This window comes from Protobothrops mucrosquamatus, unplaced genomic scaffold (genome assembly GCF_001527695.2).
Source record: "Protobothrops mucrosquamatus isolate PMUCROS unplaced genomic scaffold, P.Mucros_1.0 scaffold_240, whole genome shotgun sequence".
In the NCBI taxonomy this organism is placed as follows: Eukaryota; Metazoa; Chordata; class Lepidosauria; order Squamata; family Viperidae; genus Protobothrops; species Protobothrops mucrosquamatus.
Window position 1 is genome coordinate 46,923 of NW_015386316.1, and position 15,587 is coordinate 62,509.

General features: G+C 39.5%; 2 protein-coding genes across 5 annotated transcripts in view; both read left to right on the plus strand.

Moving 5' to 3' along the window:
* LOC107300661 (pulmonary surfactant-associated protein A-like) overlaps positions 1-1,011 on the plus strand; it is a 5,759-nt gene extending 4,748 nt beyond the window's left edge. Inside the window, exon 3 of the mRNA XM_015829971.1 lies at positions 635-1,011. Within this exon, the coding sequence (XP_015685457.1) occupies positions 635-1,011 (377 nt within the window). The remainder of the gene's footprint in view (positions 1-634) is intronic.
* Positions 1,012-5,942: 4,931 nt separating this feature from the next.
* LOC107300683 (pulmonary surfactant-associated protein A) lies at positions 5,943-15,384 on the plus strand. Of its 4 annotated transcripts, XM_015829999.1 has the most exons (7): positions 5,943-6,053; positions 7,418-7,475; positions 7,764-7,859; positions 8,175-8,219; positions 10,283-10,372; positions 12,029-12,106; positions 14,918-15,384. In XM_015829999.1, the coding sequence occupies exons 3-7, from the start codon at positions 7,778-7,780 to the stop codon at positions 15,292-15,294; spliced, it is 672 nt and encodes a 223-aa protein (XP_015685485.1). In that variant the 5' UTR covers positions 5,943-6,053; positions 7,418-7,475; positions 7,764-7,777; the 3' UTR covers positions 15,295-15,384. The 4 variants fall into 4 exon arrangements, with proteins under 4 accessions (XP_015685485.1, XP_015685477.1, XP_015685498.1 ...); XM_015829991.1 differs by lacking the exon at positions 7,418-7,475 and having other exon boundaries at positions 14,918-15,383; XM_015830012.1 differs by lacking the exons at positions 7,418-7,475; positions 10,283-10,372.
* The last annotated feature ends 203 nt before the right edge of the window (positions 15,385-15,587 follow it).

Genomic DNA, 15,587 nt, shown 5'->3' on the forward strand with positions numbered 1-15,587 from the left:
AATAATAATAATAATAATAATAATAATAATAATAATAATAATAATAATAATAATAATAATAATAATAATAATAATAATAATAATAATAATAATAATAAAAAGAAAAAAAATGTAAACTTCTAAAAATCAGCTGGGCATGTAAAACTCTCCTGTAAGTAATACATAAATGTGTCTATCAACAATTATTGTTGGAAAACACATTTAGGAGGGCATTGGGCGAGGGGAATAAGGATGTTATCCAAAATGTTTGGAGGTTTTGACGCTCCACTGCTTTTCCCCACTTAACTGGAAGTGTTTCAGAAATCGTAGTTCTACTGCAGATGATCAATTGTGAGATTCAAACACTTCCCCAACATGGGTATAGACAAGTATTATGGAGGTGGAACTTAGCCGAAACTGACTCCGAAACATTTCAATCTGAATTTTCATTTGGAGAGATATTTTTAGATTAGTACAGAGGTGGGACAGGTTTATAGAGGGGTATCTGAGACAGTAGCATGGATCAGACCTGGACTAATTCAAACGTATTTAGTTTATGCATGAAGAGTCATGATGTGGCAGTTGCAAAAGCAACTGATAAATTGCTGGATGGTAGGACCAGATGGATAATTGTGCTTTTTCTTCTCTTTTGCAGTTCTGGCCTTGAGGGGTCTGATAAATAAGGTGGAGGACAAAATATTTAGTACCAATGGGAAGTCAGTTGGCTTTGACGCGATAATCCAGACATGTCAGCTTTCAGGGGGATCCATCGCAAAGCCCATGAATGAAAAGGAGAACAATGCTATTTTGAAAATTGTGAAAGAACAAAATCAATACACCTACTTGGGAATTAAGGAGAGCTCAGTTCCCGGAGCCTTTGAGTATTTCAATGAAACGCCTGTGAATTATACCAATTGGCGTCTATATGAACCAAATGGAAAAGGGTCAGAAAATTGTGTTGAGATGCAAACCGATGGAAGTTGGAATGACAAAAAATGCAACCAGTATCGTCTCGTTATCTGTGAATTTTAAAATGTCCTATTTTAACATCTAAGCCAATGGAATCGTCATGGCTTCTGGGAACTGTAGTCCTCTGAATATATATTTGTTGTAAAGCCCTCATCAGCCTTCAGTCTTCTACAATTCCCAGTATTCGGAAGCCTGAGAGTCAAATCGGTAACATGTGATGATCTGGTGGGTAGAATCAAGGATTTCTAATTTCTGGATAACTTTAAAAGAAATTAAAATAATGATTTACAGATGATTAGGGTTTGATTGTTCCTTTGGGTTAGAAATAATTTATCTCAAGCATGTCCACGTTCATCTGAAGAGCAGAGCAGTTTTGTACAAGTGTAAATTCAGATATTGTGAAAATTATATGTTCCTTTCTGAATTCTCCAGGAATATTCTCGTGCCTTTCAAAAACTAATGTAAATCTGGACATGAATGTCATAATTATCTATCTGTCTGTCTGTCTGTCTGTCTGTCTGTCTGTCTCTATCCATCCATCCATCCATCCATCCATCTCTATCTATCTATCTATCTATCTATCTATCTATCTATCTATCTATCTATCTATCTATCTATCTATTCAGTTTGAAAACAATACTGAGACCATCGAAGAAGTTAGCCAAAGGAAAGAATATCACTGATCGATTTTACAGTGGGTGATATTTGAAAGAACAAACTATTTCATCACTCAAAATAAGCTGGATGATTGGCTACAATAAAAGCATGCCAAATAAAAGCATTCTGACTACTGCTTCTGATTTTCTTGAAGACTCCTTCCTCCAGTTGTTCAGCTTCCTTGCTCAGAGTAGTGGGTGCCTCATCCCACTTGGGCACCTGTTATGTTCCCATTAGTCAATTAATAAGTGGCCCTTTGGGAGGCGTATGGTCATTGACTTCCTTATTTGTAATGAGATTTGTTTTGAAGACTCTCAGGACCAAATATTAATAGAATGGATATGAATCCAATAGGGGAGGGAAATAAGCAGACCGTGCCTTGTGTTTGTATAGTACTTAGGACACATCATAGTTCTAATAATTTCAGGATTTTGAGTGGAGGGCAGTTGACACCGGTTGCCTTCAAAAACATGAGTTGGTTTGATCCAGGTTAAAAAACTGAGTGGAAAATCACTTGGAAATTCAGTCCACATAGGGAAGTTAAAAAGAGAAAGAAACTCAGACTGGCATGGAGTCCATCAAGTGGCTTATTGATTGACTGATGGTTGTCGCCAAGGTTTGGGGGTTATTGCACTTTATTGTGTTTTATATGAGATTTTTATCTTTGTAAGCCATTCAAAGTCATTGAGAGTGAGTTGAGTGGCCATATAAATTTTCTTTTTTAAAAAAATCCAAAACATTGTGGAAAAGGGCAATGGAAAACTAGCTCAGTATTTCTGTCAAGAAATCTAGATGAATTTGACCAGGTATTAAGTTCAACCTGAGTTCAGTCACTGAGCATTAGATACTACCACCTTGAGTTCAATCACTAGCACTTGAGTTCAACTGGAAGGAGATTTTACTTATGCCAAATGTTCCAATAACTCAGGGATTGCCACAAAGAAGACTGAGTCAATCTATTCCCCAAAGCAACTGAGGGCAGGACAAGAAGCAACGGATGGAAACTAATCAAGGAGAGAAGCAACTTAGAACTAAGGAGAAATTTCCTGATAGTTAGAACAATTAACCAGTGGAACAACCTGCCTCCAGAAGCGGTGAATGCTCCAACACTGGAAGTTTTTAAGAAGAGACTGGACAGCTATTTGTCTGAAATGGTATAGGGTTTCCTGCCTGAGCAGGGGGTTGGACTAGATGACCTCCAAGGTCCCTTCCAATTATGTTATTCTATTCTATTCTATTCTATTCTGTTCTGTTCTGTTCTGTTCTGTTCTGTTTTGTTCTACTCTACTCTACTCTACTCTACTCTACTCTACTCTATTCTATTCTATTCTATTCTATTCTAATTCTATTCTATTCTATTCTATTCTATTCTTCTGATAACTCTTTAAAAGGAATGGATTCAGTACAATTTAATCATGATCAGTCTTATCTCTCAACGATACCAAGAACAGAGTAAAACAATAAGAAGGCCTTTTCAAACCAGCATCAAGCATGACTGAAAATGAGTCCCCTAAAAAAGAATATGAACAAATATTTTTAAAAATGATACTTTCTGAGGACTGCTTTAATAGACCATGATTAGCACAGGGTAGAGGCGCACTCTTAAACACACAGTTTGAACATCTTACGGCAAAACTAACACTGTGTAGTTAATTACCGGTTGCTCCCATAATATTTAAACAGTCACCCAGTATTTGTTGAGAGAAATTATTTCCAGTGCAATGCGCATTAAGGAGATGAAAGCATATTCAAAGAGGATTTGGAGAGCTGTCCAGCTATTGCATTGCAGGAAAGAAAGAAATTATAAACGGTTATTTGTAAAAAGTTTAATTCCACATCACGGAGTCCAAGCTGTTGTTTACCAGCTGTTTGAAGGCCAAAAAAAGGGTCTAAGACAGTGGTTCTCAACCTTTTTAATGCTGCGACCCCAACCGGTCGTAAGTCGAGGACTAAACCGGTCATAAATCGAGGACTAAACCGGTCGTAAGTCGAGGACTAAACCGGTCGTAAGTCGAGGACTACTCAACCGGTCGTAAGTCGAGGACTTTCCCTGCCCAGGAGCGCCGCGCATGCGTGGTTGCCCCCCCTGCGCCGGCCGAGGCGTAGCTGGCAAGCGGCAGAGACGGAGCAGGCCGACCACCAGCTGGCCCAGCCCAAGGGAGGTAAGGCACCCGCCGGAAAAGGGGAAAAAATGGCGGACAGCCTTGCTTGGCGACCCCCGTGAAATGGTCGATTGACCCCAAATGGGGTCGCGACCCACAGGTTGAGAACCACTGGTCTAAGAGGTCACTTATAATAAGTTGTCTTGTACTAATCAAAGTCCTTCAACTGATTGGACTTCAACTATGATTCCTATTGTTTCAACTATATGTTTCAACTATGTTAGCAACCACGTTGGGGCCATTTTGGGTGACTGTGGGGCAATAAGTGACAGTGAGCCCCAAAGTGCTTTTTCAGGAGGCAACTGGACTTTCTTGTTTTTCTTTGAAGACGTTTCGCTTCTCATCCAAGAAGCTTCTTCAGGTCTCCCTGGATGGTGGGGGAATGGGAGGATTTATACTCCTTATAGACGGCTGGTCATTTGTAGCTGAAGAAGCTTCTTGGATGAGAAGTGAAACGTCTTCAAAGAAAAACAAAGGAAGTCCAGTTGCCTCCTGAAAAAGCACCTTTGGGACAACCATGACCTGGCTGATTGAGAATCTCCACAGACATTGGACAGTTAAAAAAAATATAGAAGTCTTTAAAGAATGTTTATGATTTTCCTCATCTTCTCCATCCATAGATGCAGTCGGCCTCCATTTCTTCTGTTGCCCTCAACCAGGCCACAAAAGGCTTTTTTTCCCCTAGTTCATCATCTGCTCACATACAGAGACTAACTTTGTCTCTCCCATGTTGTGTTTGTGTGAAGGCTCCTTTGTGCATGCACGGCTGTCTTGCTTCAGCCAAAGAGGTTGCTGCTCCATAGAATCTCAGGAATTAAGGAGGGTGTGACATAAACTGATCCCTACACCTACAATCAGATCCCTACAGCTACAGTCCATTTATCACACCCCTATAGACTTCCGTTATAACCCATTTGCTGAATTATACCTCAAAATCATTTGTTTACCTATGACTCAAAGTTAAGATTGCCATATCTGGACTGCAAATATGCAATTGTCCTGAAGGTGGCAGCAACTAGATTAAGGACTCCAATTCTTGGCTGACATCTGGTGGTCATCCAATTTTTTGCATCTCAGATATGGTAGAAGAAAGAATGGCAACAAAATTCATCTTACTGATTAGAATTAGAGTAGAATAGAGCTGGAAGGGATCTTGGAGGTCTTCTAGTCAAAGGGACTCGACCTAAATCCAGAAAAAAGAACGTGAAGAATTAGGGATGTTTAGCCTTGAGAAAGATAACCAATGGAAGATATAATAGCATTTTGGATTACTTGATAAAGGACCTGTCCTCTACTTCCTGTTCCAGAGATGAAATCATGATCTTAAAACACTGGAAAGGAAATTCTGTTAGAATCTTATGAAAAATATCCTAATAGGAAAAAATTAGTTTGACGGTGAAACCTGGGAAAAGTGAGACAAGAAATGTCACACATGCTGTGGCAATGTCCTTGTATGAATCACCGGGACTGTACAATTTGTGCAAGTTACTAAACTCTGTTTTTCCCATAATGATTCATGTAATTTAACATGTCATCGTGGCTTCTATCAGGGCAGAATCCCCTTTTTCTGGAAGTTTTTGAGCAGAGGCTAACTAACCACCTGTTTGGGATGGTTTGTTTTGATTTCCTACCCTGAGCCAAAGTTGGTCTCGGTGACCTTTTAGGACCCTTCCAACTGTTGGACTCTAGGATTGCGTAACTAATTTTGTATAGCAATCTTTCTTTCTGTTGTGGAGCTCTTGGTGCATTGTTTTTATGTCTTCCACATGGAACAGGACATCCTTCTCATGGTATATGTTCCAAGTCAACTGTGTCAGATTTCTAATCATGTTTTTGTTCCATCTGTCTATGTACATACTGTTGCTGTGTGGACAGATAATGTTACACAAAGAAGTCAGATTTCTAGAGAAAAGTTATTAGCCCTGTGTTTGGATAAGCATCAAAAATTACAAGGCATATATCGTTATGAATGAATTAGATTGTCCTATGGAAACCTTATATGTGCAAACAATTTTTAGCAGAAAGATTTATTTTTCTCCATTGGTCTATGGTATTGTCCAAGAACATGGATTATTTTTTATACTGTGTATATCTTATTTCTGAAAGACAATCACTATTGACAGATGACTATTCTAGCTTTGCTAAATCTTTTTTCCGTAATGGAACAACTATATAAATAAAACAGAAGGCACTGGTAGAGAATGAAGACCTGACAACAATTGTATACACATACTATAAATTGAAATTTTTTCACCATTCCTCATTATTTTGTTCTGAAGCGAAAGGGTAAGTTAAAATCCTTCGTTCAAAGCTACAACTTCTATCTAATTGGTTGTGGAAGGGTCCTAATGATTTAGCAGAACTTTCTTTTGAGTAGATATCTATAGCATTCCATCATATGCTTTAGAAGTCCATAAAGATGCAATGCCAATTTTAAAATTAATACACCAAGCAATGTAGTAATAATAATAATGAATAGCCTGTCGTGCTGACTTAATTGGAATTAAAATTGAAAAGGGGGAGAAAGGCAATTTTAAAGTAATTTAAATATATACTTTTCCAATAAAGAAGGGTAGCACTGGGTTGTCATTCAGATATTTTCACCTTTTTAATTTATCAGTTTAAAGAAAATGCTGTTGACAATGTCATAGCCACTAGTAGAACAAAGAGATGGAAATAAAACGACTAGTTTAAAGAGGGAGGAAGTATCAAACATTTTCTAAACAAATGATAATAAATTATTGCAAAGGGTCTACTTCACTGCTGCAGACTGCAATTATTAAATTTTGTCTATTGCCAAGTAAAATAGAATACAATGTGGTCTATCAAGAAGACATTTTGATGTTTGCTGGGAAGGCCAAACTGACTACTTTAATTAAAGAGAGGAGATAGTCTAAGTGTAATGATGATTGGCACCCCTTATTGATTTTTGGGGGAAACAGAAAAGAAAAATGAAGTCATGATGTACAGTTTTGAGGATTAGACTAAAAACAATAGACCATGGGAAAAATGAAATCTACGCTGTAAGAGGTTAGCTTATATTGATACTTATAGCTGCTATAAAAAAAAATTGGAAATCACTTCTTTATAATCCTTTTGTTTCTGTTCTTCAATTTCTCTACTTTGATTTTTGCTCTTTTCTTCTTTCTTGTTTTTTTTTCATTCTAATGATTAGTTCCGATTAGTTTTTATTCTGTATTCACAATTCTAACAAACTTTAAGAAAACTAAAAATAAGAGGATATGTTAACGTATTGCTTGAATCAACAGGACGGATTAGTTCTCACCTGTTCCTATTGTGGTGGGTCACAAGTTCAGACTGGTGGAACTTAAGATAAGAAAGTCAGCTGGGTGGCTAATTTTAAAGTTGGACCAGATATTTGGGTGTCCAGAAAAGTCAATTTTTTTAAAAAAATAATTAAAATAGGCAAAGGGAATCCACTTCCATGCTGTTGCCAAGAGACTACATGAATATGTTTTTGAAGGCACTAGAAGTTGAGTTCAATCTGAAGAAGATGTGACCTTCCCATAGTGAAGTGATATAACTTTTTGAGACATGGGGATACTCTATAATGCAATGATATGGATCTTCACTAGCCAAAATCAAGACTATTTAATATGCACTCCGCTTTCCATAAATACTCTTTGCAGCATCAACTTGTTCCCAGAAGTGCAAGTAGCTGTTTCATCATAAAAGTGCAAAACTGAGGTATGGATTATGAAGGAAACTTTATTTGATGCACGGAGGGTGGAATTCTGCAACTCTGGCTGATATTTTTTTAAAAAAATTGCCTCCTAAGCCTACGTTTTACCTTCCACTACTCACCATACCGACACTATTGACAATCATGTCATTCTCTAATTTAAATAATCTGCTCATTATATCCAGGTGTAAGTCTCCTCAATCTTTTTTTTTTTCAATTTGTTGGGAGTCATTTTGGAAATAAAAATTATGTTGATGCAAGGCCACCTGCTGAAAATATTTTTCTTCATTTAGCTGGTTGACAAAAGATGCTGTCCTCCCACCTGGTTCAGATTTTTGCCGTAACAGCTGCTTTACTGGTAGAAGCTCATGGGCAGATAAATTGTCCAGGTAAGCTTGGAAATAACAANGAAGGGAAGGGAAGGGAAGGGAAGGAAAGGAAAGGAAAGGAAAGGAAAGGAAAGGAAAGGAAAGGAAAGGAAAGGAAAGGAAAGGAAAGGAAAGGAAAAGAGCCTGATAGATATTGTATATCCCAATTTGAGAGTTTGGGTCATTGAAGTTCAGGATATATTTATGTTTCTACAACAGAATGATGAACTGATCTTCCAAAACTCCAATGCTTTTTTATATCTGAAATTTGAAATTGGTGCCCAAGGATATTAAAGAGAGTGACACATTTACATGGATATGTTTTCCTTTGAACAGGTCCCCAAGGAACACCAGGCATCAGAGGACCAGTTGGTCCACCAGGTGATGGAGTATCTCCATTTCATTGGCTTTCCTTCCAGACCTCCCAGATATGCTTGTCCCAATATCTAGCTTTGCCCATTTCAAAATTCCAAACAAAACACACGCGAATCCTCTTCTTCCTTTTTTTCAAACTCTCTTTGATTCTTCCATTGCCTGATGAAACATTCTGGACTCCTTCATCTTTATCATGCTCCCCAAAGGGATTTAGAAGTGCCCCTATTTTTTGGTAAATTTGGTTTCTTCCAGACAATCATTAGTGCCATTAACATAGTCATCTTCTAGGTATTCTTAAATGAAAAGGAGATTTAGCTGTCCTTGAGTTTTGTTGTGTTGCCTAGGCAACTGGGCATTCATTTATCAATTTATTCAATTCATTTGCTCCCATCTCACTACCTGGGCAGCTTTCAATCTGATAAAATGATATAGTAAATGATTAAAGTAGTAAGACAATAAATACATAAAAATTTGCAATCAAACCCTCCAACTCTTAGAAGTAGAGGGGTGAAAATCAACAGGAACTCATTCCACAAAATAAAGATGGGTGAGACAAACTCTTGGAAATGATTCACCAGTTTGAAGAACAGACTAAGTTAGGAGAGTTATTGTACAGATGCCAATCAGTTAGGAAAGTCCTTGACTTCATGGAGATGTTTGCCTTCTGCAATCCCAAGATTGTTATTGGTTTTGCTCCATAATCTGCCTTTACCTTCTCAATGTGTAGCTGTGGACTTCAAGTTCACGCAAAGTATTAGTACCGCTTTATAAAACCCTAGTGCAGCGGTTCTCAACCTATGGGTCGCGACCCCATTTGGGGTCGATCGACCATTTCACGGGGGTCGCCAAGCAAGGCTGTCTGCCATTTTTTTCCCCTTTTCCGTCGGGTGCCTTACCTCCCTTGGGCTGGGCCAGCTGGTGGTCGCCCTGCTCCGTCTCTGCCGCTTGCCAGCTACGCCTCGGCCGGCGCAGGGGGCGGAACCACGCATGCATGGCGCTCCCGGGAAGGGAAAGTCCTCGACTTACGACCGGTTGGGTAGTCCTCGATGTACGACCGGTTTAGTCCTCGACTTATGACCGGTTTAGTCCTTGACTTACAACCGGTTTAGTCCTCGACTTACGACCGGTTGGGGTCGCGGCATTAAAAAGGTTGAGAACCATTGCCCTAGTGAGACCACACCTGAAATACTGCGACCAGTTTTAGTCACCATACTACAAAAAAAGATGTTGAGACCTTGGAAAAAGTTCAGAGAAGATCCAACTAAGATGATCCAAGGCCTGGAGACTAAAACATATGAAGAACGGCTGCAGGACTTGGGTTTGGCTAGTCTAAAGTAAAGAAGAAAAAGGGGCAACATGATAGCAGTATTCCAGTATTTGAGGGGCTGCCACAAAGAAGAGGGGGTCAAACTATTCTCCAAAGCACCAGAGGGCAGGACAAGAAACAATGGTTGGAAACTGACCAAAGAGAGAAGCAACCTGGAATTAAGGAGAAACTTCCTAACAGTGAGGACAATTAACCAGTGGAACAGCTTGCCTTCAGAAATTGTGGAGATTTTTAAGAAGAGGCTAGACAGTCACTTGTCTGAGATGGTATAGGTTCTCCTGCTTCAGCAGGGGGCTGGACTGGAAGACCTCCAAGGGCCCTTCCAGATCTATTCTATTCTATTCTATTCTATTCTCCATATTCCATATTCCATATTCCATATTCCATATTCCATTCTATTCTATTCTATTCTATTCTATTCTATTCTATTCTATTCTATTCTATTCTATTCTATTCTATTCTTTACTGGTGGGGCATGGCTATTTTTGGATTGGAAGCTTCCCAGAGTTGGTTAAAAGATAGGCAGCTGTAGAAATGTTTTACATCAATATATAAAATAAAAGAAGGTTTATAGATATTGTGAACCCCATTTTTGAGGGTTTGGGTAATTAAAGATACATTTCTGTTTCTACAACAGAGCAACAAACTGATCAATCACAAATCCAATGCTTTCCATATCCAAAATTTAAAATAAGCGCTCAAGAATGTTACACAATTACATCTCTTGTTTTCCTTTGAACAGGTCCCCAAGGCCCACCTGGACAAAATGGAGGTCCTGGCCCTCGAGGACCAAGAGGCAATCCAGGTTCCAGAGGTCCTCCTGGTCCACCAGGTGATTGAATGTCATCCTTTTTGTGAGCGTCTTAGAGGCTCCCAGACCTAAGCAGATATGCTTGTCTCAACGTCTGGCTTGGCCCAATCCAGAATCCCAAACAAAAAACAATGACGACCCTCTTCTTCCCTTCTTAAAAATCTCTTTGATTCCTATATTACCTGATGAAGCATTCTGAACCACCTCCTGGCGCATTCAAAAGCTTGCACACGCTATTTTGCAAGACTACTTCAACCTAATAGAAGTCATGCCTTCTGAAGAAATTTAGAAGTTCCCCCAATTTTTGTAAACTGTTTTCATCTAGGCGGTAATTAGTGTCACTAAATTCAACCATCTTCTAGATATTTTCTTAAATGAAAAGGAGATCAAGCTTTCCTTGTGGGCTGTTGTGTTGCCTAGGCAGCTGGGCATTACATATTAATTTGGCAATCGAGCTCTCCAGCTCTTGGAAGTGGGAGGGGTAAAAATCAACAGGAATCCCTTTTATGAAATAGAGATGGATGAGACGAACTCTCCGAAATGATTCACCTTGAAGCAGAGGCTAAAATTATGAGAGTTATTGCAGAGATGGAAATCAGTTACGAGAGCACTTGACTTCATGGAGATGTTTGCCTTCTGCGATCGAAAGATAGTTGTTGATTTTGCTCCACAATCCTATTGTCATTGTTGAAAGAAAAAATCTTCAGGTCCAGTCCAAGCCGGGAATAAATAAAATGGAGGCTGTTTAGGAAGAAGGTTCTGTCTATTGAAGAAAAGAACCAACAGCCTGTGGTTCTGGGAAAGCTGACAAAATGCAGCTGGGAGTGGTGGGTTTTTACATGCCTTCTTGGGCTTTTGTGTTTGGACTTGTTCCTCTTCCTCCACAATCCTATTGTCATTGTTGAAAGAAAAAATCTTCAGGACTGTCTGAAAGGACTGTCTCCAGTCTACAACACAGTTCTTTTAACAGTTCCAAGAAGGCTCCACACCCATTTGCACTACTCAGGTGGCCCCGAGGACACAGGTAAACCTTCAAATGGCCTCAACGACCCTCTAAAACAAGGCAAATGACCGGCTGTCTGCAAGGAGTATAAATCCTTCCATTCCCCACCTTCCAGTCAGAACTGAAGAAGCTTCTTGGGTGAGAAGCAAAACGTCTTCAAAGAAAAACAAGAAAGTCCAGTTGCCTCCTGAAAAAGCATCTTTGGGATATGGATGGAGGCGTCAACAATAGCCTGAAGACCCACCAATACACATATATGTTGCAAACCCTGGCATACCGATATTAAGGGACTCGGTGGAAGGGCTTGCAAGAGCCTCTTATTAATATTTTTGTGGATGAACAGAGTCCCTTGGTTGTTGTTGTTTTTTAAAAAAAGAATAATAAATATAACATTGGGTTCAGGGAAGTTTTCAGAAAAAGGAAGACACCAAAATGTATTTGCTACACAAAACAAAATCCATTTGTTTCGGTTGAAAGATACTCTAGGCCTATAAATCAATCAATTAATCATTCTGTTATCTAATCTATCAGGCTATTGCTAATTTGTACTCCAATGCACCATTCAAGGAAAGTACCGTCCCAACTCATGTCACAGGATCATATAGTCAAGTAAGAGTAGTAATAACTTCAACTGAACCGTGGGACAATGAACATCCATTATTTTTCATTCACAGGTCTGCCTGCCAGTCAAGATCCTAAGCTACAAAACGACATCAAAGAATTCCAACGTAGAATCGCCCGAATGGAAAGAGGTATGATTTTAATGGCTTCCCTTTCTCTTTTTCAGATTAAAAGTGGGTGAGTAGTTTTTATTCTTATTCCCTTGCATCGCCAAGAAAGCTGAACGAGAACAAAGCTGTTCAGAAGACTATGCCATATTATAACCGTTAATGCCTATCTGGGTATTATTGAAAATAATGATCCAGGAAAATTCAATTTCTGGAACAGGGACTTTTTTTTTTTTAATTTTACCAACTGATAAAGAACGTGATAACCTAAAGTTAGATTGTCCCTCTATTTTTAAGAGTGTATTCTATCCAGCATATCATTCAGAGGACTTCATAACATTCATTGATTTTTCTTCACTGAATTACCAAATGTCGTTTTTAGACTGAATACGTGACAGGATCATGAGAGATTCAACTTAGAATCAAAGGGAAGGGACCTTGGGGGTCATCTAGTCCAACCCCTTTGCTTGAAGCCATAAATACCATTTTTTTTTACAGTTGGGAATAGCAGCTTCCATCAGCATACGGCCATGGTACAAACCAGACACTGCTATTTTTTTTTTCAACCTTAATGGCTTCATAAAATAGCAGTTCAGAAAATTTATTGCCACTTTCGAACAAAAACCAGAAAAGAAATTGCAAGCCTTTTAGTTCCACTCAGGTACAACCAGATTGCCACTTAGCAATCAAACAATATAAAGTCAATTCTATAAATCTATTTATCTTTGAACCCGATAACGGATCGGGGATACCCAGAACTAAACTACAAGTACTGTGGGTCTTGTTTGGTAACTATTTACAATTGCAACAGGGATGAAAAAGTAATTTTGCATCCCACCTTCACATTTACGACCTTGATGAATACATAAAATAAAGTTGACATCAAATCATAAGCATCACCATGTTTGTCTTAGCAGCTACTTTGCTTTAACCACCAAGTTGCCAGTCCCAACAGTGGTTGCTATCAATACGGAGAGCTCACAAGCAATTCAGTTCTATGAGACTTGTGATTTCCCATCATTTAGAAAAAGGAATATGGACTCTCCGAGCTTTTGCAGTAGAAAAAGAGAAACAAAGAAATTATTTTACTTAACACTTGTTCATTCATTTATACATTCATTCATTCACTCGTTCACTCATTCATTAATTCCATTTGTATAGTTAATCACTCGCCATCCAATTTGTTCTAAGCACAGGGCTACAAAGCAGGAGACTCTGAGTTCTAATCCTTCCTTAGACGTAAAAGCTGTCTGAATGGCTTTAGCCCAATCAGCAGGACACTCTGAGTTCTAGTCGCACCTTAGGAATGAAAGCCAGCTGGGTGACTTTGGGCCAATCACCAGGAGACTCTGAGTTCTAGTCCTGCCATAGTCACAGAAGCTGTCTGAATGGCTTTAGTCCAATCACCAGGAGACTGTGAGTTCTAGTCCCACCTGGGTGACTTTGGGCCAATTCCTCTCTTTGAGCCCAATTCATTTCACAGGGCTGTTATTTTTTATAGGGTAAATAGGAGGAGGAATATATTGAATATATATTGCTGGATATATTCATCACCTTGAGTTATTTGTAAAAAAAAACTAATAAAGGCAGGATATAAATAAATAAATAAATAAAAAATGCTTGTTGACCAGCTTAAGCTAAAAACAGCAACAAAATAGTCAAAAAAGAAATTTAAAAAGTACATTGTTGCCCCGGGATAATAATTCATCAATCCGCTTCTCAAAAAGGGCTCGCACCATACCTTGTCCCAAAGCCCAAAGCCGCCTCTGTGTATGTGTGTGTGTGTGTGTGTGTTAAGGGTGTTCAATAGAAGAGACTACAAGTAGTCTTTGAGATGTGACTATAATGGAGTCTGCCCATTTTAATCGCTGGTCGCATTCGTTGTTAGGTGAAATGTAATACTAATCACACACACACACACACACACACACACAATGCTTGCTTTCCTCAATGAAATGGAAAAAGGAATGTACAGGTCATTAAGTGGAGCCTAGGGAGCATTCTGGGTGGAGGACTCTGCTGGAGGCCTGGCACAGGCCCAGCCTCACCAGCCCTACCCCTCCCATCCTCCCCCATCTTCTAGGGATGCCCCATGCTCCACTTCCCATAACTTGGGTTCCCATGGGTCTTTTCCCGCTCCAGCCTTAGCACTGATTCCCACCCACCTAGTCAAACACCTTCCTCCTCTTCATTTACTTTTGAAGAAGTCTGAGACCTTCCAGCATCCTGGAATGGCTTCCTTCTTTGCACAGCTGCATGCTGTGGTTCCCAAAGCGGAAGCCATTTTGTCTTGTCCACAAAATGGCAGCCGTGTTTGTCCACAAAAGGGCAGCCGTGTGTGTCCACAAAATGGTAGCCGTTTCCTTTTGCTGCCTTAAAAAAGATCTGCATGGTGCTGCAGAAACTTTTGGGTGTGTTCAGAGGTTTCTTCAGCACCCACGGAGACTTCTCCAAGGCAGCAAAATGCAGAGGCTTTTTTTTTTGTCTGTCAGCCTCCATTTTGTCCCATCCTTGTCCCACAAAATGGCGGCCACATTTGGATGGCTGCAACAATTAATCCCCTGATTAATTGCTCTAACGGTCAAGCAATTTCTCCTTAGTTCAAGCTTGATTCACTCCTTGGATTAGTTTCCATCCGTTGCTTCTTGTCCTGCCTTCAGATGCTTTGGAGAATAGCTTGACTCCCTCTTCTTTGTGGCAACCCCTCAGATCCTGGAACGCTGCTATCATGTCACCCCTGGTCCTCCTTTTCATTAAACTAGACATTCCCAATTCCAGCAACCGTTCTTTATATGTTTTGAAGGATCTAAGCAAGGCTTCCAAATTTCTTGACAGTTTTGACCTTGGAAGGAAGCATAGTCATTGCTGGAGATAAGCTGTTTGCCTCTACTGGAAAGGCATCTGTCTTTGAGACAGCGGACTTGACTTGCCAAGAAGCCCAGGGCACCATTGCTGCACCAAGAAACCTGAAAGAGAACAAAGCTATTCAGAAGATTGTGCAATTTTACAACAGTTATGCCTATCTGGGTATTATTGAAAGTGATGTGCCAGGGAAATTCCATTTCCAGAATGGGGCTCCTTTGAATTTTACCAACTGGTACAAGAATGAACCTTCCGGTCCAGGAATTGAAAAATGTGTGGAAATGTACAGCGATGGCACTTGGAATGACAAAATGTGCGACAATTACCGCCTTGTGATCTGTCAGTTTTAAAACCCAACCCCAAGGCAACCATTGAATGTTCCTTAAAACATAACTTGATGTGATTTTTCTGTCAAAAAAAAATATCAATAAAAATCCTAGCATTTTCTTTGCTTTCGTTTCATCTCCTGTGCTCAAAAGACAAATCTGTTCTAAAAGGATTGCATGTTCGTAAACAGAAAATCTAAGAATAGAATAGAATGAAATGGAATGGAGTGGAGTGGAGTGGAATAGAGGAATGAAGAATAGAATGGAATGGAATGGAATAGAATAGAATAACCGAGTTGGAAGGGACCTTAGAGGTC